General features: G+C 50.0%; 1 protein-coding gene across 1 annotated transcript in view; it reads right to left on the bottom strand.

Annotated features, from left to right (window-relative positions):
- Nucleotides 1-10,906, bottom strand: part of IFFO2 (intermediate filament family orphan 2) — a 40,449-nt gene extending 29,543 nt beyond the window's left edge. The window contains 2 exon segments of the mRNA XM_065696276.1: nucleotides 10,005-10,511; nucleotides 10,513-10,906. Of these exon segments, the coding sequence (XP_065552348.1) occupies nucleotides 10,005-10,511; nucleotides 10,513-10,628 (623 nt within the window). The 5' untranslated portion in view covers nucleotides 10,629-10,906.
- Between the last annotated feature and the right edge of the window lie 11,338 nt (nucleotides 10,907-22,244).

Below are 22,244 nucleotides of genomic sequence, written 5' to 3'. Positions count from 1 at the left end.
CAACCTTGACAGCATTACCATTAAACCACACTACTGTGCCATTGAGATGGCAGTGAATTAAGAAAGAGGACAGCCCAGGAGGATGTAAACCTCGAGATTAGGCATTTTTAAATATTTGCACAAAGGCAGCTCAGTCCTGAATCCACACAAACATAATGGCGGTTTTCCTGCCTTGGTTGCATAAAATCCCAAGAACATCATTGTTTAGTATCTGAAACCACAGGCAAACAATGAAAAAACCCCAGCAACTGAGGAACTGACCCAAACTGGAATACAAGATATTAAGACACAGGCGGACTGAAGACTCTGGGAGGGAGGAAGCTCAGTTTGGCCACTGCTGCAAAGCAAGCTGAAGTTGCTCAGTTTTCCACAAACAAATCCAGTTTTAAGGCAGTCAAACACTGCACATGTTTATAGGGGAAGGGTGGTACAAACCACTGGCAGTGGCAACCCTGTGCTGTGTATGGAGGCAAAGCGATAGGTAGAACAGTTCCAAACTCAGGTTTAATGCAAAAGGCCAGTGAAAAGGAACAGCGTGACTGAGGCAGTGACCTCATTGCCTGCCTTTTTTTTTGACTGTCCTACAGTTACAGGAGAACTAGGCTGAGCCACGGACCCAAAGCCCACCCAAGCCACACCTCACCACAGGGAATAAACCCTTGCCCCTGGGTCTAGAGCAGTACCTCATTGTGAATTTATAGCAGAAAGATCAAACCCAGTACTGGTTGCTTCACTGAACACTGCAGGAGGAAAAAAGGCTGTGAAATATGTGAAAACAGGATGACACCTCTTTCCAGGCTGCAACAAAATGACGGAGGGTCAGAGTCTGGACGCCTACTGCAGGATACCCACAGCAATAGGGCCTACCTTGACAGGGCAACTGCGAGGCTCCTATGATCACCTATACAAAATAATAACTAGTGAAGACAGTAAATTCCTTCCAGCCATTGAAACTCAACAGGGAAAAGTCTGACTGCATTGCATATGAATGGATAGAAGTATCTAATGCCCAAAAGGAGAAGAGAAACTATGAAAGAAAATGGGTTTATTCACAGATTCATCACAAGCTACCACCAGGAGCTTGCTATCCTTCAGGGACAGTTATCATGACATGAGCTTCCTTACATCCCATAGCCATTCTTGAAAGGCTAAAACTCTGTACAGCAGCTCTGCGAGTGGGACTTCATTCCCAGGGTCACTTTGTCCCATTTAACACACAAAGCTGGTCTCCCACTGACAAGCGGCAGTTCCACACTCTGGTTAAGAATACAGATCAGTGGAAAAACATTTTCCAGGGCATTAAGGAGTTCTTAAGTGCTTTGCACTCCCTTTTTCTCCCTTCCTTCAAACAACAGAAAAACAAACCACACACACATAAAAACCCAGAGGGGCTTCAAAATTGCATGGATGACAGAACCAATGTGAGGTGAGGTGCTGCTGGTATAGGCATTTAGGGGAATAGAAGAGAACCCAGAGTGCCCAATGCTACAGCAGATGGTCAGTGCCTTACTGAAAAGTTTAGAAAGGGAAATAAAGATTTGATTTGGGGTTTTTTGGTATCTGCAAGAGGGGGGTTTCCTTGTGACAATTTTAATTATGACAGCTTTTTGAAATATTACACATTTTTGTTAAAATATTCCCACTCTGATTCAGTGTTAATGCACTCGTGCCATTCTGCAGGATTACGTAAAATTACACCAATACCTGGTGTTCTTTTTAACTCCATTTGACTTGTCAGGGTTTTACTTCTCATACTGAACAGACATGGGCCTGCTAAGTTTAAATTGTGTTCTCTGTGTAGAGAAAGCTTAATTTAAATAAAACATAAGAAATGCCATAGTTCTTTCTTCTCCCCTCAGAGACCTGCAGCCAATTTGTACTTGTAAAAATCACCAACAGAAACACATTTTCCACTGAAACCACTGATTTGGAATAAATACTGAGCCAGGATCCCTTTGATCTCCAATTCCAGCATGAGTCACTTGGACTAAACACATCTACTGTGTTTAAGAGCAAAGGGGGATCCAATCCTATTAGACATCATCGCTTCCTTCATCATCTCTGTTCTGTGTTCATGTGCCACTGTAAATGAGTAACTTTTCTCACCCACATGAAGAGGACCAGGTTAATTCCTCCTCCTTTTAGCACAGGGTCTGTGAGCTGCCGTGTCTTTCAACCAGCATTGCTCTCTGCTTACAGATACAAACCCCTATACACTTCAAAGCAAACAAACCTGGGTCTGTAATGCAGTGGTACCTGCGTACCGATAACCACACAACAGAGAACTTGATCTGAGGTTTACCTGCTCACAAAGGCTTTGTCATTTCTATGCAGATTCCTGAAACCATGTCAAATCAAAACATTCGGCTTGTGCTTGGCCCCAAGAGATTTGTGAAGTTACACATGGAATTCAGGGTCAGCATGCAACGCCAAGTTTTGCTTTCGGTTGTATTTCAGTGCAAATTCAGAGTAAATCCACAAAAATTAGCATCAGATTGAAGATGGGATCCCCATTACTAAACAGCAGCAATCCAAGCCACTCATCTGATCACACATAGCTAAAATCCTTTTCTAAAGCAATGCACGGTGGTTTCCAGACAGAAACAGCCAAAACAAGGACCACGGGACATTTCTCCAGTGAGAACAAGCTGCAAAAGGCAGCAGTGGGCTTACTTTTGAAGCCATGACACAGAAAGCAGACGTGACTACGTTCAGTCTCAAAGCCTACTTGGAAGGGGACTCAAATTAACAAATCTGGGGGAAGTGGGATACAAAAGGTCCAGCAGAATGCTTCCAAAGTGAGTCCAGTAACCAGCAAGTCATACATAGATGAGTTAAAGTGTGGAAATGCTTGAACAAAAGCCTGAAGAGATGCATCATTGCTGATTCACTTTCACACAGTAGCAATGCAACCAGTCCATGTTCTGTGTCATTAACAAGCAGGACGCATCATTAATGGGCACAGAGCACCATTCTCTCCCAGCTCCCTTGATGCTCTTGCTATTGAAGTAGATCCAGAGGCAGAGTTGATGTCATCTTTGTACATGGATCAACACCAGTCACTAACTACAGTCATTCAACCCCAAAGCAAGCAATTCTAACAATATATTTGAAATGCAATGATCTATCAGTGTGCTCAAGCTATTGCCATACCACAGTGATTTTATTTTTACCCCCTGCTCTAAACACATCATAAAGCAGAGGCAGGCTCCTTCAGATGCAAAGTGGGATGTAAATGCATAAGAACTCGAGTAAAAAGTGACAAGGATGATTACCAGCACAGGAAAGCAGCTGGAGAACACTCAGACAAAATGAAACTGGAGACTAACACACATGGAAAATAACCTGTAGAAGCCAGGTGTACGGTGGGGGAACGCAGAACAGAGTTTGAAGTCTGGTTTAAAAGCACAGCCATGCACTACAGTTTCCCTGTGTCTTGCTTACTAAGCAAAATCAGTCTTGTCCCATTTATTACTTAGCAGTTCTGGGAACAAGATAATTTTTAGCTTGGAGAGGTCACAAGGCTGCAGTTAGGCTGAACAGCACACACATACATAGTATTATGTTTTTAAACTTCCCTTTTAAAAACACCAACCTGGAAGAAATCTCTTCTTTTGTTATACAAAAGGACTGGTCTTAAACATTAAGATGGAGACTTAAACCGTACTAAACCATAAAGAACAACATCCTGTGCCTGTTTCTAGCAAAATAAATCTGGCCACGGAGAAGCATACTCAGGAAGCCAACGTAAGACCTGGCGAGCATTCACCACAAACCTTTAACCACAAAAAAGCAGCTTTGAGCTGTACATGGGTTCAATGCTTTCTTTAGCTACAAGCCCAGCACTCAAACTGCGTTACTGCAACAGAAGCCTATGATTACAGCTGACAAAGAGCTAGAAATAACTTGTTTCTGTGTTTGTTTTCACCTCAGCCTTAAATTGCAAGGGTCTGTAAAGATTGGTTGGGTTTGAGATCAGAGGTACCTGGGGGCTTTCACTCTCAGAGCTACTCAGTGCTTAAGGTGTGCTCTGGAAGTCTGGGTTTTTGCCTTCAGAAAGGCCAAAGCTTTCCACCATGAGTCACAGGAGGAATCAAAAGGTAAATTCCAAACAGACACAGAAAGCCCTGTGGTTCTCCTGCCACAGAGGAAGCTGTTCTTTGAAGGACACAACACAGATCATGGCCCGGGTTTCACTGAAACTCTCACCACAAGATTCTGGTATCTTTTCTGCACCACATCCAAACCGCTTCGTCTGTGAAGTTAGTATTTTACTTGTAACTCCGAGTTAATAGCCAAAGATAAAGTTCCAAACAAAGAGCTAACTTGCACAGCTAAGACAGCTATTTCAAATCAGTCCTACCACATCTTAGCCCTCCCTGGCTGCTCCCATTACAAGTCAGTTTAAGGCACACACAGAGATTTATCTACTTAAACACAAAACACAGACTCAATCCCACTGTGGAGAGATTGCAGAATAGAAAGCAGGATCGAAGGGAAACATCCTCCACCCCTTCCAAACCTTCTCCTCCACTACAACAACCCAGAAGTCGCGGTCTCCAGCTCTGCCAAGGCAATAAATACATCTGGGATCCGTTAGAGTGCTCCAGGTATTCATACTGTAAAGGCCTGTCTCTGCAGCAGCAGTTTAGAAGCAAAGATGGTATTATCTAAAGAAAAATGCCTGACACCCAAACAAACCTGATTCTTAGAATGCTTCATTTGCAGAGCTCCGAGCAGTGCAGCTTTCCAGCCAGCAATTACAAGGGATGTATAGTTTTGTTATGCAGCCAAGCTTTTCCACATTAGACAACTTTATCTGCTCTTCACAAAGAAAACTCCCATCCTCTCAGTGCAAGTAAAAAAAGTCATTCCCAGACTGAGCCTCAGGTTTCACCAGAGTGAGCAGTTACCATCAAAACTTCCCATCCTGCAAAGGGTATATCCAAAGCATCTCTAATACCAGGTTGTGTGGCTGCTTTGGAAGCAGTGAGGGACACAAAATTTCAGTGAAAAGCCACACCGAAGCAAAAGTACCCCTTGAAAACACAGAAAGAAGAGCAGAAATGCCAGAATTAAATATATATATATATATATATATGGCTTTTCACAGAGCCTGCTTTATTACCAGCTCTGTAACCAATTGAAGTCTGGGCAGGAGTCGAACACGCTGGTTACATTCTTCTAGAGGGATAAAGAAATGATTTGGTTTTTACTGGGTCTATGTGTAACATTTGCATCTTGTTACCACTGATATTTCAGCTTTAAAGGTTTGCAGACATTCCTCCAGGGCTTCTCTTAAGCACATTTTTATGAAGTTCCCTGCTTTAAAACAACCCCAGATCCAGTTAGTTTTGACGTGTGTTTGCCTTTGACAATGATAATCTTTGTCTTTTCCAGCTGCAGCAAATTTAAGCTAATCTCTTTTTCAAGTGGACTTTATTAATCTTCCCAACAAAATACCAACCTGAGGTAAAACAATTATTTCCAGTTCAACCCTTAGTACCAGTTAAGTCTGCGCTGGAAAAGGCAACTGACATCTGGCAAACTCAATATCTGCACCAATTAAGAGCAATTGTGAAACCATAATATACAAATCTATTCGAGTGTTCCCCCTAAAGCTCCCCCCAGACAGAGGAGCTGCCTCCTTGCAGCTAAAAGGGAAAAAAAAAAAACCCAGAAGGGAGAACAGGGACTGACTGCAGAAGGTTTTCACCAAGTCAGCAGCCTCGCGCTGGCCACACGCAGCAGCGTTTTGACTGGCATAACACACAGCGATGCGCTTCCATCTTCCAGATCTCCCTGCGAGGCTGGAAAGGAAGGAATCGCCTCTTCCCAGGTCTGAGCACTGTCCCTAGCATCACAGCCTGACACAGGCTGCGTTCTGTGCCACCGACAAGCAGGACACAGTCCATGCGCACTGTGGCGTCCTGCCTTAGCCAAAGGCAGGCTGTCAGCACTTCACCTCGGTGAGCAGTGTAGCTTGACTAATTGGGGGCAGGAAAAAGCACGTTTGTTTTCCCCTTTTCCCATAAGCAGATTTAAACACCCGGCTGCACGCTTAGCCACAGGAACACAGGGCATCCCCTGTCATGCTGCAGAGGCCCATTCAGCCCTGCTGCCTGGAGAAGAACCCCAAAGTACGCACGTACCAAGGACAGGACTTACATAATGACAGATCATGCTGGTTTCACAGTCCCAGATGCTCTTCAAAAAGCTGCTTTTTCTTCTAAATACACTAAATAGACCCAAAGTCCCTCACAGGACAGCAGCACTGCCACGTGCCTGCGATTAAACCTGCTTATTCCCCTCCTGTGAAGCTGGTTACCCGGGGATGGAGGGAGAGATACATTCACGATTCCAACACTGGTCATGTAAAACCCCACAACTGTTCCACCTCACCTCAAGGGAGGTGAAGCAGAACAGTACCTTGGGTTTTTTCTCTCCAGTTGTGTTTCAGCTAACAAAATCTGACCCTTCCTTCCATTCCCAGGTAACTGAGATCCCTGAGAAGGATTTTTCCTGAGCTAGTTTGACTGCAAAGGAAGTGGACAATTTTACCTTTGCTTATTAGAAGTGTAATACCAGATAAAAAGTGGGATAAGGAAGTGGGATCAGATCTGGACAAAAGCTCTTTTAAATTGTACCATAGTTTGAAAAAACCTAAAGGAAATTAATTTTAAGCTCATTTTTTCCTTATAAATCTCCTCCAATTGCTTATTCCCACAGCGAAAATCATAATCCACATATGTGCAGCCATGATCATCACTAAAACATATTGTAAGATTAAGACAACACGTTATGTAGAAAAATACTCCATTTTACATATTATTTGTGTAAAGTAACATTATCTGGGGGAGAAGGAAAGGCTTTTTGGTCTGAAATATCTGCCAGGCTCCTTAGGGGGAACACTTCCCCATTTGTACTTCAGACACAAACAAAAGCCTGGGTAAAATACGATCGAGATGCTCTCTGATGATGCACTCATATATATTCTAGACCTCGGAGCTCCAGTTTCTTGTGTTAGGATGTCCAAGACAAATAATTTGTGGGAATGGAACAAAGGAGCTGAACATGTGTTTGTGAAGTGAAGCCATTGGTAACTCCTGAAGCAGCACAGGCAAAATTTCATTGGGAAGACTCTCTTCTACCATCTTCTACTGTTCTTTTTAAGAGTAGCAGTAAAGCTACCTTTAAAAGCAAGGACACAAAAGGCATTATTTCACCTCTGAGTCCAATCACTGCATTTTTCAATTCAGAAGCATGACAACAACGAGTGCGTGTCTTCAGCAACCACAGACACATCACCTACGGGCTATAGGTCTTTGAAAGCAGCTCTTCACTTGAGAGGTATTCACTGACTCGCAATGTGATCACCTGCCTGGTGTTTTCCTGGTAGCCAAATGTTTCAAATAAGCAGTATTTACCAGCTGTGACCTCCTTAACACCAAGTGGTCATCCTGGAAAGGAAGAAAAGCCTCCACTATTTTAGGAAATACATGTTAACATATCACTGTCTGCTTAAACATTCCTGCATATGGAGTTGGTGGCCTCTTGGTCAGGTTACAAGGCCCAGTGGCTTCCAAAAGCAAACTGGTTATTTTCTGGGTGTGAAACAGCAACTACATTGTCTAAACCACTTCTAGTACATCTGGCAAACTTTCTGACACAAAGCTACCTGCCACTGCACAGGGCACCCCAGTGGTCCCACCAGGCAAAGGGGCTGCCCATCTGTTCCATTTTGGGATGATCACCAGTCTGTGCTGGAAACTCGTGCACACACCAAACTTTCTGCAGGCCCCAACACCACCATCACGAGATGGGCACAAGGTTTATTCTCCACTTGGAACTCATTTCCCTAAACACAACTTGATCATCAGAGGCTTCACAGCAAGATAAGGCAACCCCAAAGCCCATATTTATATACATAAACATGCCATGACAGACACTCCCTTCCCTGCAAAAACAAACAAGAAAACATTGGTACCAATCTTCACAGGGCTGCTGACAAACACTGCAACACCCCATTAGCTGGTGATAATGAAAGCAAATGGACTAATCTACTTCAACTGCAGGAATTCAATCTGAACCAGCACAGGGTTACACCACAGGCATGCAAAAGTGTGCTCAAGGCCACAAATGGAAAAGCCAAGCTACCCCAAAGGAGCTTAATGTGTGTTGTCCATCTGATGGCTGAAGGTCAAGAGTGGAATCATCACTGCAATTCCACAGTGGAATCATCACTGCAATTCCATAGTAATGATCTGCAGATACAATGCTAGTGTTGGTAAGCATTAATCAAGTCTTTCTGTCAAGCATCAGGGGGAAAACCTGTTTCAAGAGCAGGAATGGTGGTGAGGATGTGATTTACCATTGCCTACAAAGAGGTCCCACTGAACTGATGTGGTTTTGGAATGACCTGGAGTGTGCACACAGTCACACCTGAGTACAGACTCTGGGGTGAAAAGCTGCTGTACACAAGCAGGACAGACAGAACCAGCCACATACCAATTTAAACAGCCCCCAAGTCTCCCCTTCCCTAAGAAGAAAAATAAATCCCATAGCCATTAAAAAGCAGAAACATCCCCAACTTTTGGTGACGTAACCCACACCCAACACGTATCATCTTCCTTAACCAAGCCACCACCAAGCACAGCTTCCTCTGGAGCACCACTACTCCCATCTCCTTGGTACCAACCATAACAACAAACACAACCACGATGGCATCTACTGTTCCAGAGCAACAAAAAGAGAAGCCAACTTCTTTTTTCCATCCAGATTCAAGAGGTGTTCCAGCCATTAGGAACAGAGCAGTAAAGGCACACAAGCTTTATGAGATGCACTGAGAGTAGGCAATACTTTAGTTGAGAAACAGGCCAGAAATTACTACTGGGACAGATATGCCTGCCTAAAAATCTCTCTAAATCACGTTAATTCACAAGAGGAGGTCGGTTATAAAGAGGTCTGTTATAAAAGCTGGTGACTGGAGGTATGCAAAGAGCACACTGCAGTCCTGCTACCCTGGACAGAAGAAATTCAGCTACGCTTCACAGGCCACAGAGCTGGGAAATGCTGCTGCCTCCCAAAGCAGAAAGCAAGGATGGCATTTGCTCTGCACCAAAAAGGACAAGACTGGGCAAAGAGGAAGCACATTTAAGCCTAAAGACGACAAAACTCCAGCTGGGAGTGCCCACACCAGCCCCAGAGGATAAGCAGCTCCTCCACAATGCAGGAATCTCCCTGCAGAATCCCAACTACCTTTCCCCCCCACCCCCGCCTCCTTCCTCTGGCCTCCATCTCTGCCACACTACGTTGAGCAAATACAGCAACCCAAAGGGGACACTATCCATCACCGGGAGGGGGGAGAAGAACACCATTTGAAAGCCCAGGGCTTCCCAACAGGCTCGGAGAAGCCTCCAGCCGAGCAGGGCTTACAAAGGCTGGCATTAGGGCTTTTGTTTTCACGAATTCCGAGGAACACCTCCGAGTGCAACCCTTCCCCTGCAGTATTTGCAACCCGAATATTGCAGCACTGAGCTAATTTTGGGGAGCTGGCACGCGAAAGACACTACTGGAGTAATCAGATCAGAAAACGAAGGCAAGCTAAATTTAGGAGGAACTATGCAATACAATATTAATAACAGATTTTTTTTCTCTTTTCCAAAACGGACTTTTTGTCTGATTTTCCTATTTTTTTGTCGTTAAACCGAGCTGACAACGCTCCTTTTGAGACCAAAGCTCCCCAGGGAAGGATCCTACAATTCTCCTGTCTCCAAGCTCAGGTACATCCCCCCTGAAGGAAGAGCCTCCCCAAAGCCATCGGCGCATCCTCCCCAGGGATGGAGCCCTGCGGGAGAGGGGACATCGCCCCCACGTCCGCAGGGGTCCCCACACACCCCCTCCGCCCCCAGGAGGGGCTCTCCCGTTTCCCCGCACTGCAGGAGCCGGCGCCGCGCATCCCCCCCCCTCTTTCCCCGCAGGCTCAGGGCCCCCCAGCCGCTCACTTTCTCTTGTACTCGTCCCGCTCCCGCTTGACTTTGGCCAGCACGTTGTAGAGGGCGCGGATCTCGGGGGTGATGGTGTCGATCTGCACCCCGACACCGTCCGGATGGATCCAGGAGACCCCGGGCCCTTGCACCGTCTCCAAGCCGCCGCCTCCGGTGCGCCGCACCTGGGTGTAGCTCCAGATAGTACCGGGTAAGCGGCTGTAGTGAGGCGGCGAGGCGAGGGGCCCTGCGCCCAGCCCGTGCCCGGGGCCCGGCGGCGGCAGCAGCGGGGATGCACCGGAGTCGGTCTGCACGGCCTGGTCGCGGGAGAAGGTCTTGTAGCGCAGGCGGCGGTCGCGCTCGCTCTGCTGGGCCGCCAGCTGCTTCTCCAGCAGCCGGTTGCGCCGCTCCAGCTCGTGGACCTTGGCCAGGAAGCAGCGGAACCGCACGTTGAGCCCCTTCAGCAGGTGGATGTTGGAGCCCAGGTCGTTACGGAGAGCCGCGGTCACCGGCGGGCCCCCCCCCCGCCGCCGCAGCCGTGCTCCCGGGGCCGCCGGCAGCGCCGGGCCCCAGCGGGCAGGAGGCGGCCGCGGCGCCGGGGGCGAAGGCTCGGGCCATCTCCCCGAAGAGCAGCGAGTTCATGGCCCGGCGGCCGCCGCAGCGCCTGAGGTGAGGCGATGGCGGGGGGCCGCGGCCGGAAGCGGCGGGCTAACGGCCGCCGAGCGGAGGGGCCGCGGCTGGAGAAGGCTCTGGAGCGAGGAGACCGGGACACGAACCGGCACCGGCGCCGCTCCCCCCGCGCACTCCTGCGGCCGCCGCCGCTACCCAGGCACTGAGCGGCCGCCGGTGCGGGGCGGGCCCGGCTCCGCCTCACCGCGGCCACACCGCCACGGGCTGCGGGCAGCGCTGCCGCCGGGCCCCGCCCCTTACCTCAGCGTCGCCCCGCCCACCCCAGCCAGCCCCGCCCACTCCGAGCCCGTAGCCACGCCCCCACCCCGCCAAGCCACGCCCCGTAGCGCCGCATGGGCGCGGGAAACCGCCACGTGTGCGCAGCGGGGCTGGGGGCGGCGGTGGGGTTTGGGGGTAGCTGGGTCCGACAGCGCTCCCGTTCCCTCAGCCAGCCCCCCGGTTAATTGTACAGCGTTAAACAGACACAGCAGCATCACTGCTGCCCTGCCCATCGCTACTGGCTCTGGGGGAAGTCAGCGAACCGATAAGATTAAATTATAAGGGGTGAATTCTGTTATCTGAAAGCAGAGTCCTGCCTAAGTGCTAAATAACGTGGATATTACAATAATTAAGTTATTAAACAAGCGTTTCCCAACCGCTGCTCCTGGACCTCTGAGCCAGTCGGCAATCAAGGGCTATTGTTTAATTGAATTGTGTGATTACTCCGTTGCACTGAACAATGCTTTGTGAGCAAGCGAGGTACAGAAAAACCCTCAGTAACACTCACTGGTGTAAAGCTGTAGTTGTGCTATTAGCTCCAATAGAGCTGCAGCTATGCTATTCATTCCCATAGCAATGTTCAGGTAGTATTTGTATTAAACTGTATGGATAATATTTATATTGAACTACATGGGCAATATCTGCATTAAACTGCACTTGCTGAAACTCCATCCAGATGGAGTTTCATCAGCCCTGGAACCGAGGGCTCTTCAAAGGGCTCTGTTCATGTGTTACAAACCCCTGTTTTTCCAGCACCTCCTGGAAAAAAAAATACATGTAGTGGGTGGAGGTGCTTTATTAAAAGGGTGACTCAAAGAAACACCTGAAAAGATTATCTCTTCCCAAGCACAAAACCACTTTATGTAGACTGTAACCTGTGTTCACTGCGATTATGGGAAAACACCTTTAATACCTTGGTCATTAGGGCCTGGCTGTGACTGCTGACAGTGGGTACAACCATCAAAGCTCTGCTGAACCAAAACGCTCGCAGCTCACTGGGAAGTGTTTCTGTGGCACGTTCCACCCTGCAGATCCACAGCAGTGCTGGCAAAATGCAGGAATAAACTAAAACTGCCCATAAGGAGGTTACTACAGGGGCAGAAGCCAACCAAGAGCAGGTTTCTTAGAATCCCAGCCTGGTTTGGGTTGGAAGGGACCTTAAAGCTCATCCAGTTCCAACCCCTGCCCCGGGCAGCGACCCCTTCCACTGGAGCAGCTTGCTCCGAGCCCTATCCAACCCATCCTTGAACTCCCAGATCTGGGTAATTTCCCATTTTCCAGGCATGATCCATCCTCACTGGCAGGCGGCGATGTGGGAATGAGAACAGCTAACAGCTGGGAAAATCCTGCTGAACACCAAGAGATTTCATTCCTTCTTTTCCCTTAAGGAAGCAGGAAAGCATCGGTGGGAATGATAAACTGGCCAGTTAATAATTGCTTTTGTACCTGCCCACACATGATGCTCATCATGAGCACTCCTTAGGCAGCTCCCATCACCACGGTGAGGATGGATTCACCAGGGCCCCATCCAAAGGTCATCAAATCAAGGAATCTTTTTCCTAATGGGCTTTGGCTCATCCCTGAGTTGCAAACGGTCACCACCAGCATCCTGCTCCGCTGCCAGGCTACGGTTTCATCCCAGCCCCTGACAGTGAATCATCCACAATTAATCGCAGCAATTAATTAGGTTTAAGCTTGGAGAAATGGAAATCTTCCATGAGGGCTCGTGCAACCACGGAGCTGACCCGCTGCCACCAGCGTCCACAATCATGGGATACCCCACAGCGGCTGGGGACATTCCTGAAGGGATTCCTCCAATTCCTGCCATGGAAAGCTCACTGCTGCCTGCCAATTGCAGATATAAATAATGAAGCACTGATTAGCCCTTTCCTATTTGGACAGGAAGGAAAAGGGATGGGAAATGGTGCTATTTCTGAACGCAGAAACTATCCATCAATTAAATAACGGTGCCCACCCCTAGTGATGCTAATAATAATGCACTGGACTTATTTTTGCTCTCAGTTGCTTCACCCTGCACAGGCTGGAGCAGGGACTGAGTATTCTGGACCATTGGATTTGATTTTTACAGCCAGTTTTCCCTGTGCTTTGTGAGCATCCTCAGCGGCTGTTTCAGGGTTGCTCTCTACGTTTCTCAGGTCTTTTGAAACCAATTTCTCTGGCTTTGGTTATATACATTGAGGCTTTGGTAGTGTGGAAAGTTCTTCTTTTCTCTGGTCTGCCTTACTTCAAAGGAACCAGTTTACAACCAAACCAAACCAAAGCAAGCAAACAGCCTGGCCCGCGAGCACGCACCACGCTGAGTTACAGAGGGTAGGTGATGCTCCCCCGAGCTGACCTGCATCGCCACTGAGTTATGGTTTGTGTGTTTGACTAAACCCCCCTTTGAAACAACCAACCAAAATCCTTTGTCCTAACACCCATAAAACTCCCCAGCCCTTAAAAACTGCCCCCAATAACCTCAGCAGAGTCCTCCTTGGCTTCAGCTTTCCAGCATCGTGGTGAAGCAGCATCTCTGCCAAAGCCCCGGGGATCTCCGCATCCCTCCCTCATCCCCATTGCTATCCCCTCAGGCTGCAGCAACCATCCAAGCGTGCTCCTCACTGACCTTAGTGATGGAAAAGGGGGATTTATTCACCCCAGACTCTGCAGTAACAGGAGGTAGCTTCTGTCTGAGGCTGCCATTTAACGACCAGCAAGCTTCAGTGGTTAAAGTGGGATGAGTGTTGCTTGCCTGGGGCTCTTACCCTTGCACTGCAGTTTGCTGCCTGCCTGAATAAGGGTATTTGGGCAAACCGGGTGGAATCTTTAACAGTGCCTCCCCAAAATGGTTGGGTTTTTACCCAGCCCCATGTGATGGTGCATGAGCATCAGTAGGATGATGGCATTAGCAGCTGATGAGTTGCTGTCACGAGCCCTACTGCATCCTGGCTGCATTTTTGGCCAGCAAAGCATTTTGAACCCCATCCGGCCCCTTTCCTGCACACTCCCATGGTTGCACCATGAAATGGGAGCAGAACCCATCCCTGCCTGCCCGTGCCCTGCAATAGGTGTGTGGAAAGATGGGCAAGAACACGCTGCAGGCCCTGGTGACTCCTCCAGTGACTCAGTCCCCACCTAACGCACCCGGTCCCTGCAGGAGGACACGAGGGCTGCGCCTCTTCTTTGTGCATCACCGAGGTGTCCGAGGTGGAGAAAGGGCCAGGTTGCACCGGGGTTATCGTTTCCACCCATATAAGGGAAGCCTTTGGATCACACCAGGAGTTGCATCGGTCCTCACGTCATGCTGTGGAAACAGACAATATTTGGCAGGTTGGCTGCTATCGACAATGGGAGAGGAATGAGTTACATCAGCGGGTACAAAGCCAGCAGCTTTTCCTCCCTGCAGGTTCCTTATTGCCTTTAAAGGAGGTTTCTCCTCCTTCAACTGCAGTTTGTCTCCCTGTGTAACTTCTACTCGTTCTATCAGCTCACCTGAAAGAGGAGCTGCTGCTTAAATCCAGCAGCTTCTCCCATTGCAGCTCAACTCCTTTGCTCCAGTCACTTTTCCTGAGCTAAAAACCTCATTTTGCCACATTTTGGGGTTTTCTGCGCATCAACACCACAAAACAGAGTTCAGCCGCAAGGAGAGATGCCTCTCATGCCCAGTTACATTCCTCCTCAGGCCCTCAGCAAAGAATTGAGGGTGCAAAGAAGGGACCCAGGCTGGTTCACTTCAGCGCATCCCCATCCCCTCCCATCGCAGCTGGAGATGATCTTCTCCATGGAGATGATAATGTAAATATTTTGGAAACAGAAGCTTCTGCACGGGGTTCAGTCCAGAAAGGTGGGTGAGCTCAGGAGACACGGATGCACCCAGAGATAAAGATGCTGAAGCATCCAGTAAGCCGGAGTGGTTGAGACACGCCGCGGTATTTCCTTGGAGACTGTGGCAATATTCACCGCTTCCTTAGTAACCAAATATTTGCATCTGTATTGAGTAGAGCAGCAAATATGCATCGATGGGCCCATGCAGGCTGCTGCAGGTGTGCTTCAGGACGCAGCGATTGCTTTGGCAGCTCACCGAGGATAATTGCAGGATGCTGCTTCGTTAATTTGTGCATGCCCAAGTGCTTCAATCCCGTCCCTGCTGAGCTCTGCGTTCTGCAGGCAGCAGGTAGACCTGATCAGCTTGAATCCAGAACAACTTCTCATAGAATCACAGGATCCCAGCCTGGTTTGTGTTGGAAGGGACCTTAAAGCTCCTCCAGCTCCAACCCCTGCCACGGGCAGGGACCCCTTCCACTGGAGCAGCTTGCTCCAAGCCCCTGTGTCCAACCTGACCTTGGGCACTGCCAGGGATGGGGCAGCCACAGCTTCTCTGGGCACCCTGTGCCAGCGCCTCAGCACCCTCACAGGGAAGAGCTTCTGCCTAAGAGCTCAGCTCAGTCTCCCCTCGGGCAGGTTCAAGCCATTCCCCTTGGCCTGTCCCTACAGGCCCTTGTCCCAAGCCCCTCTCCAGGTTTCCTGCAGCCCCTTTAGGCACTGGAGCTGCTCTCAGGTCTCCCCTTCAGGAGCCTTCTCTTGTCCAGGCTGCCCCAGCCCAGCTCTCTCAGCCTGGCTCCAGAGCAGAGCTGCTCCAGCCCTCGCAGCATCTCCATGGCCTCCTCTGGCCTGGCTCCAGCAGCTCCACGTCCCTCTTGTGCTGCTGCCCCAGAGCTGGAGCAGGGCTGCAGGGGGGGTCTCCCCAGAGCACAGCAGAGCCCAGCGCATGGTGGGGGGTTCTGGGCAAAATAATTGCTCTTTGGGCAAGGACAGAATATCTGACTTTCCGTTGTGCCCCCAAGCTTTGTAACTTGTGCTGGGCTCGGGGATGCTGAGCAGCATCCAAAGCTCAGAGCACAGAAGAAGAGGGTGAAGTTGAACTGGGATGGATATATTTTTAGCTCGCTATCTCAATCTCTCTTCCAGAAGCCATCAGCTGAGTGTTTGCATTGCTTGCACTGTGGCTTTTTTAGCCTGACACATTTTGCATGACACAGGTTGAAGAAAAGCTTCCTGGTGGGAGCTGGTGATGGGAGTACTGGATGTGACTGGTTTGGGCACCTCAGTCAGTGCTGGGGCTGGGTTTCCTCCAAGCATCCCGCTCTCTGCACAGGGTTTCTCACCTCCATTCCTTCTCCACCAGCACAGGACAAGGGGCTCTGCCCTGTAGGGATGATCCTGTGTGCTCTAACACCCTGGACCACTCCAGCCCTTCACCTCCCCTCTGAACCTGGAGGGATGCTCGTGGCACGCACAAGCAAACCTGGTATCAGCAGAGTGAGTCAATGAGCTGAAGCTGTCAGAGTGGTTCCCCCCTTGGGTTTCCCAATGTCCAGGGGTGTTCCTGAGGGAGAGGTCCTCGGGTGGAGTGTCCTGACAACTAGACACCCAGTTTCCAGCGATCCCCAGCCCATAGCACCGCCTATGGCTGGTAAATACCTTTCCCCTGTGCCAGCTGATGCAGTCAGTGAGTTCCTTCTGTCAAAACTGCTTACAGCAGTGAAATAGGGATGGAGGGAAGAGAGACATTAATGACCTGGCACTCGGGAGATGCGCTTTTAATGTCTGATGTCATCATCTGGGCACCAGTTTGTTGTCATGCAATAGCAGGAATAATTAAAGGACGGTGCTGGGTTCAGAACGCGCTCGTGTGTGTTCATTAAATGAGATTAATACAGCTGGCCTGGGAGAAGCTGCGGGGATTAAACACCCAAAGACCAGCTCGAGGAGCATCCCGACACAGATGTTCAGCTGCCTGGGCCATGTGGCAACACCAAAGCCAACACAACAAGAGGCACCGTCACAACCCATCATCCCCAACACTTACTAGGAGCTGTAAAGGAGATTTTCTCCTCCTGGCACTCGTGCTCTCCTGGGATGCTGCTTTTGGCTCTCGTTCCTACCCAAGGTGGTAATTCCTGTTCAAGCCTCAGAGGATTTGGACCCTTGCAGGAGCATCCCAAGCCCCTTCCCACCAGGATCTCCTTGTGGGGCAGGACAGCACCCACTCCCCCAGGGGGTGTGCACTGAGGGTTGCTGAGGTCGTGTTGCCACAACACATGGGAAAGAACAAGCGGTAAGCAGGATTATAATTAATCACAGCAATTATCGGGGTTATCATCATTATGGTAAAGATCTCTGCATCTGCACCACTGAGCCCAACAGCTTGTTGAGCACTGGGGATCCCTGCCTGCCCTGGCCTCATTCCCCAAGTTAAAGCATTTCCTTTGCTCCCCTGTGAGGGTGCTGAGGCGCTGGCCCAGGGTGCCCAGAGAAGCTGTGGCTGCCCCATCCCTGGCAGTGTTCAAGGCCAGGTTGGACACAGGGGCTTGGAGCAAGCTGCTCCAGTGGAAGGGGTCCCTGCCTGTGGCAGGGGTTGGAGCTGGAGGAGCTTTAAGGTCCCTTCAACCCAAACCAGGCTGGGGTTCTATGCGTTTCTGTTTATTATGTACCCTTTTCTGTATCACCCACTTTCCCCAGTGTCATCCTGCTTCCCTGGTGGCTTATGACTGATGCAATACAACATCAATGCATTCCCCCTGCCGAGCGGTCGGGGTGAACTGCAGCAGCCCCAGATCTACACCAACCCATTTCTCCTGTGCCTCGCTGGACATGTGCAGGTCACCGAGGCCTCGCTGGAGGTTGCACCGGGTTTGGCTGGAGCCGGCCCAGGGCTCGGGCTATGAATCACCTGAAAGTGGTTTGTATTGTGCGAGGGAAGGGACCTGAGTCAGGCCGAGGAGTGTCGGGGCGGGGGCACCTTTCCAGAAGGAAGCCCATTTGGGGCTTTTTCAGAGCGGGAAACCCATTGGGAGGTGCCCGATGCTCCCAGGGTGGTGGAGGAAGGGGCAGGAGAGCTCGGTGGCACCCAGCTGTGTGACTGCGGCAACCGGGAATGTGCCTGATCCCTCCCCGGCCCACGGCAGCGGGGGGGATGAAGGGAAAAATCCCTGTGGGGCAGAAGAGGTTTGGGGAGAGATTGTAACTCCTGCTCCAAACCTGGGACCTGCAGCAACAGAGCCGGCTGTGGGGAACAGCACTAAGCATGGGATTATCCTGCTAATAAAGGCTATGAAAACCGGAGAACAGTCAGAACCTTTCAGGAGGCAGCACAGAGCTCAGCGGGCTGAGAGCCACATTCCCCATCTGAAACCTGGGGGCTGATCCCTTTTGGGGGGTGATACCTGGGGACCCCGTAATGAAAAAGCATCTCTTCCTACCAGTGCGTTTCCCTTTGGGAAGGGGATCTCTGCTGACATCCAAGATATTGATGAAAGGGATGGAGCCAGTTCCTCCTCAAGTTGATGCGAATGAGTAGGATCAATCCTGCCAAAAAACCCTCGAAATGGGGGTTTAATAATTCATTTTTCTCCTCTTTTGGAAACCTGCAAGGGAATAACTGTTCCTGGAGGATCAGGGGGTTGGGGCTCACTTTTCCCAGCAGCTTTATATGCTGTGGGAGACATCCCTGACGCGATTTTGAACTCAACTCACCCAACCATCTTCCTCAGTGGTCTCTGCAAGCCGCACAGCTTGTTCCTCCCCATGCCCTCAGCTCGGCACGTGTTGAGCTGTGAATCATCCCTGCAAGTCAAAGCCAAGCTGGATTTTCTGATCTGGAATCTGGCAGGGATGCGACCCAACGGGTGGCTTCTAAATAAGCTCGCATGGACCACGGGAGGTCCCCTGGGATGCTCTGGGAATGCTGCTCTCCAGGCTGGCTGCTCTCCGGAGAGGCTGGAAAGTTGCTGGTTTCACTTGTGAATTTAAAGGCAATTTGGGAACTTGGATTTGGTGCTTTTTCATGGGATCACAGAAGCCCAGCCTGGTTTGGGTTGGAAAGGACCTTAAAGCTCCTCCAGCTCCAACCCCTGCCACGGCAGGGACCCCTTCCACTGCAGCAGCTTGCTCCAAGCCCCTGTGTCCAAGCTGGCCTTGAGCACTGCCAGGGATGGGGCAGCCACAGCTTCTCTGGGCAAATACTCATCTTTTGTACTCATTTCTGTCCCTTACCTGCTTGGAGGAGGTCAGACCTCATCCTTGAGTTCAGTGGGGCATAAAATGGTAAGAAATAAGCCCCAGACTGAAAACAGGGCTGGCCCCAAAGGTGTGGCTGGGGCAGGGAGGGAGTTTAGCAGAAGATTTGCTTTGTTGTCCCAGGCAGAGGGCAAAGCCGGCACGAGGGTGCCCAGTGTTTGCAGAGCAAGGGCTGCAAGGGCTGCAACGGAGACAGCAAGGGCTGGGCTGGCAAAACCTGGCGTAATCTTCCTGCAGCCGCAGGGATGGGACAGTCCAGCCCCGTGCTGTGCCCTTCTGATGAGCAAAGTGGGGATCTTGCCCTGGGAAACATAAGAAGGATACGGAGCTGTTGGAGCAAGTCCTGAGGAGGCCACGAGGATGCTCAGGGGCTGCAGCACCTCTTGTATGGAGCAAGGCTGAGAACACTGGGGCTGTTCAGGCTGGAGAAGAGAAGCTGCGTGGAGACCTCAGAGCAGCTCCCAGTGTGTGAAGGGGGCTGCAAGGATGCTGGAGAGGGACTCTTCATCAGGGACTGCAGTGATAGGACAAGGGGTGATGGGTTTAAACTGAAACAGGGAAGTTCAGGTTGGAGATAAGAAATTCTTTGCTTTGAGAATGGTGAGGTACTGGAAGAGGCTGTCCAATGAAATTGTGGCTGCCCCATCCCTGGCAGTGCTCAAGGCCAGGTTGGACACAGGGGCTTGGAGCAAGCTGCTCCAGTGGAAGGGGTCCCTGCCCGTGGCAGGGGTTGGAGCTGGAGGAGCTTTAAGGTCCCTTCCAACCCAAACCAGGCTGGGGTTCTATGAATTAGCCACCCGGCAAACAGAAAAGCCCCTGTGCTTCCCAGAGCCCGTGGCTTGGGCACCTCAGGAAGCATTTTGGTTCAAATAAAACCATCAAGCCCCGGTTCATCAAACACAACACAAACCTTCCTGCCCAGGTAAGAACAAGCCGCGCCATAGGAGCTGTTTTCATGTGGTTCAGTGGCCTGTGGCACACGTCTGGTGTCTCACTGCCTTGCTGTAGCCTCCTGGAGCATTGCCATGGCAGGAACTGGTAATGGCTTTGTATGAAATGGGATTTTGTTGTCTAATACTCAGGTAACCTTTGGTCCCGAGTGTGCTCAGGCTTCCCAAAAGCTTTGGACAAACAGAAAAGAGGCTCCTTGCTCCAGAGTTCTGTATTCGAGATGTGTCCAAGTGATCGTTGAGGCTCCACCATGGTCTTCCTGAATGTACATGATCCATGTGTCCATCCCCTGCCTGGAAAACAAGCTGCATGGATCCATGTCCAGAGAGATAAATCGCTTTTCCTGCATCGGAAAAAGTCCAGGGAATCTTTAATGGCATTGAAGCATTGCAGCTCAGCGTGTTTATGCTCAGCAGCCCTAATCCACCGCTTGATGGAAAATACTTCCAGGCTATTGCAGTAAGAGGCAAACACAGGAGAGAAGCTTGGATGGAGAGCCAGCTGGAAGCGTTGGCAGGGCAGAGGAGCAGGAGGAAGGCTTCCCATCCTGGTCAGAAGAGCACTCAGCCACCTACAGCTTCCAGAAGGGCATTTGCCTGCTTGAAAAGGGAACAGGCACCAGGATGAAGGAAGCCGTCAGGAAATACGAGGGGGAAGGTCAAGAGCTTCCCACCTTAGGGAGCAAGCCCCAGTTCCATTCAAGTCCCAGGCCACCCCGGTTCTTGTGCCCACAAAGGGGTTTTGCCTCCAGAACTCTGTGTTCAGCTGCTGCTTTGGTCCATCAGTTTGAGTCACTTTACCTGCTTTGAGGCATTTTCCCTTAGTCTTGCTTCTCTCTTACTTCTAATTTAAGTAACACTCCCCAGAAAGTCTTTGCTGACTCCCCCAGCCCATGGGGGATGATGCAGCCTGTGCACACTGAGTGTTTGAGCCTCTGCGTGGCCTGTGTCAGCTGAAACTATCCAAAACACTCTTGTTCTCCCTCTTTAGGTCTTCTGGGGTAGTTTTTATGAGCCTTTAGTCCTTCCCAGGCTGTTCTGCTGTGCAGAAGCACTGTCACGTTGTTCCCACCTTCTTTTCAAGCCTCCTGTGGTTTATGGATGTGCCGCCTTTGTTTTTCAAAATACATCGCTGGGCCTTTGCAAAACCACCTAGAACAGCTCTCAGCAGTTACTGCAACTGTGCTTACACTCGTAAGGACACAGTGTGTATGTCCTCTCTTGAAGACCCTTCCTCCTTGTGGTTGTAGGAACGTCAGTGAAGAGATGGTGATCACGTTCTGCTCCTGGTAAGTTTAAGGATCTGCTCAGCTGCATGGGTGGAAAAAGAATGATTTTGCTGGTATAAACTCTACCGGTTCCTGCCAGAGCAGAGACCGGCTTTGTAAAAGACCTGTGCCACATAAACAGAGCTGCACCGGGATCTGCAGCAGGAAAAACTGGAGCTGTGCTGAAGTTACCTTGTAGGTAAGGTGAAGAAAGATGCTGCAGGAGGTCTGTGTAACATCTGTCCTTGTGCCAGTGAGGCAATGGCAGAGAAGCAGATGCTGAGGGATGGCTGGGCACAGGAGGCTGCGGCTGAAGGGAGAAGACAATGCAGCCCACTGTCCATCCCAGCTTCCCAAAGCACGTTCATAGTTCTTGTGCCCAGCTTAACCAGTCTCTCTTACACAAAAACCAAAGTCAGAACGTGGCGCGGCTTCAGTCAAAGGGGTTTTAGTATTGCTCAAGCTACCACACACCGGTATCGGTGAGCAACGCTTGTGCAACCAGCCAGAGGTTATTACAGCTGCTTATTTGGAGAGAAGACTGTTAGGTTTGACTTCACAGGGCTTTTAAAACAAGGTGTGTTTTTCTCTTTTATGTGGTTAAAAGGCAGGCGAAACGCAGTATCTCTGTACTAAAGAACAAAGTCCACACATCAGTCTCGCTCTTGTACCTTCATAAGGCAAGACACATCTACCCAACCAACACAGCAGCCCACTGACATGTCCTTGAGTCCCCTGTAAGACACCAACCCCAGCTTCTCAGGGTGGTTTGCTATTCAGTGCTCCTCCCCAGAAGCAGATCCGACTGCCAGGAATGACATAAGCACCCACGGAGGCAAGAAGACAAAACTTGGGCCTTCACCCATTTGCTAATTGCCAAATCATAATGTGTGCTCCACATCAACAAAAGGCATCAAATAGGTTGCTGAGTTCTTCAGCCTCTAAAATAATTACTATGTATGGGATGGGACTGTGTTAGGATTGCGGAAATTCAAGTTCAAACAGAGACAAGG

Source organism: Lathamus discolor, chromosome 16 (genome assembly GCF_037157495.1).
Source record: "Lathamus discolor isolate bLatDis1 chromosome 16, bLatDis1.hap1, whole genome shotgun sequence".
Lineage (NCBI taxonomy): Eukaryota > Metazoa > Chordata > Aves > Psittaciformes > Psittacidae > Lathamus > Lathamus discolor.
The sequence above is the reverse complement of the archived record's forward strand: the minus strand, read 5'-3'. Positions and strand labels throughout refer to the sequence as shown.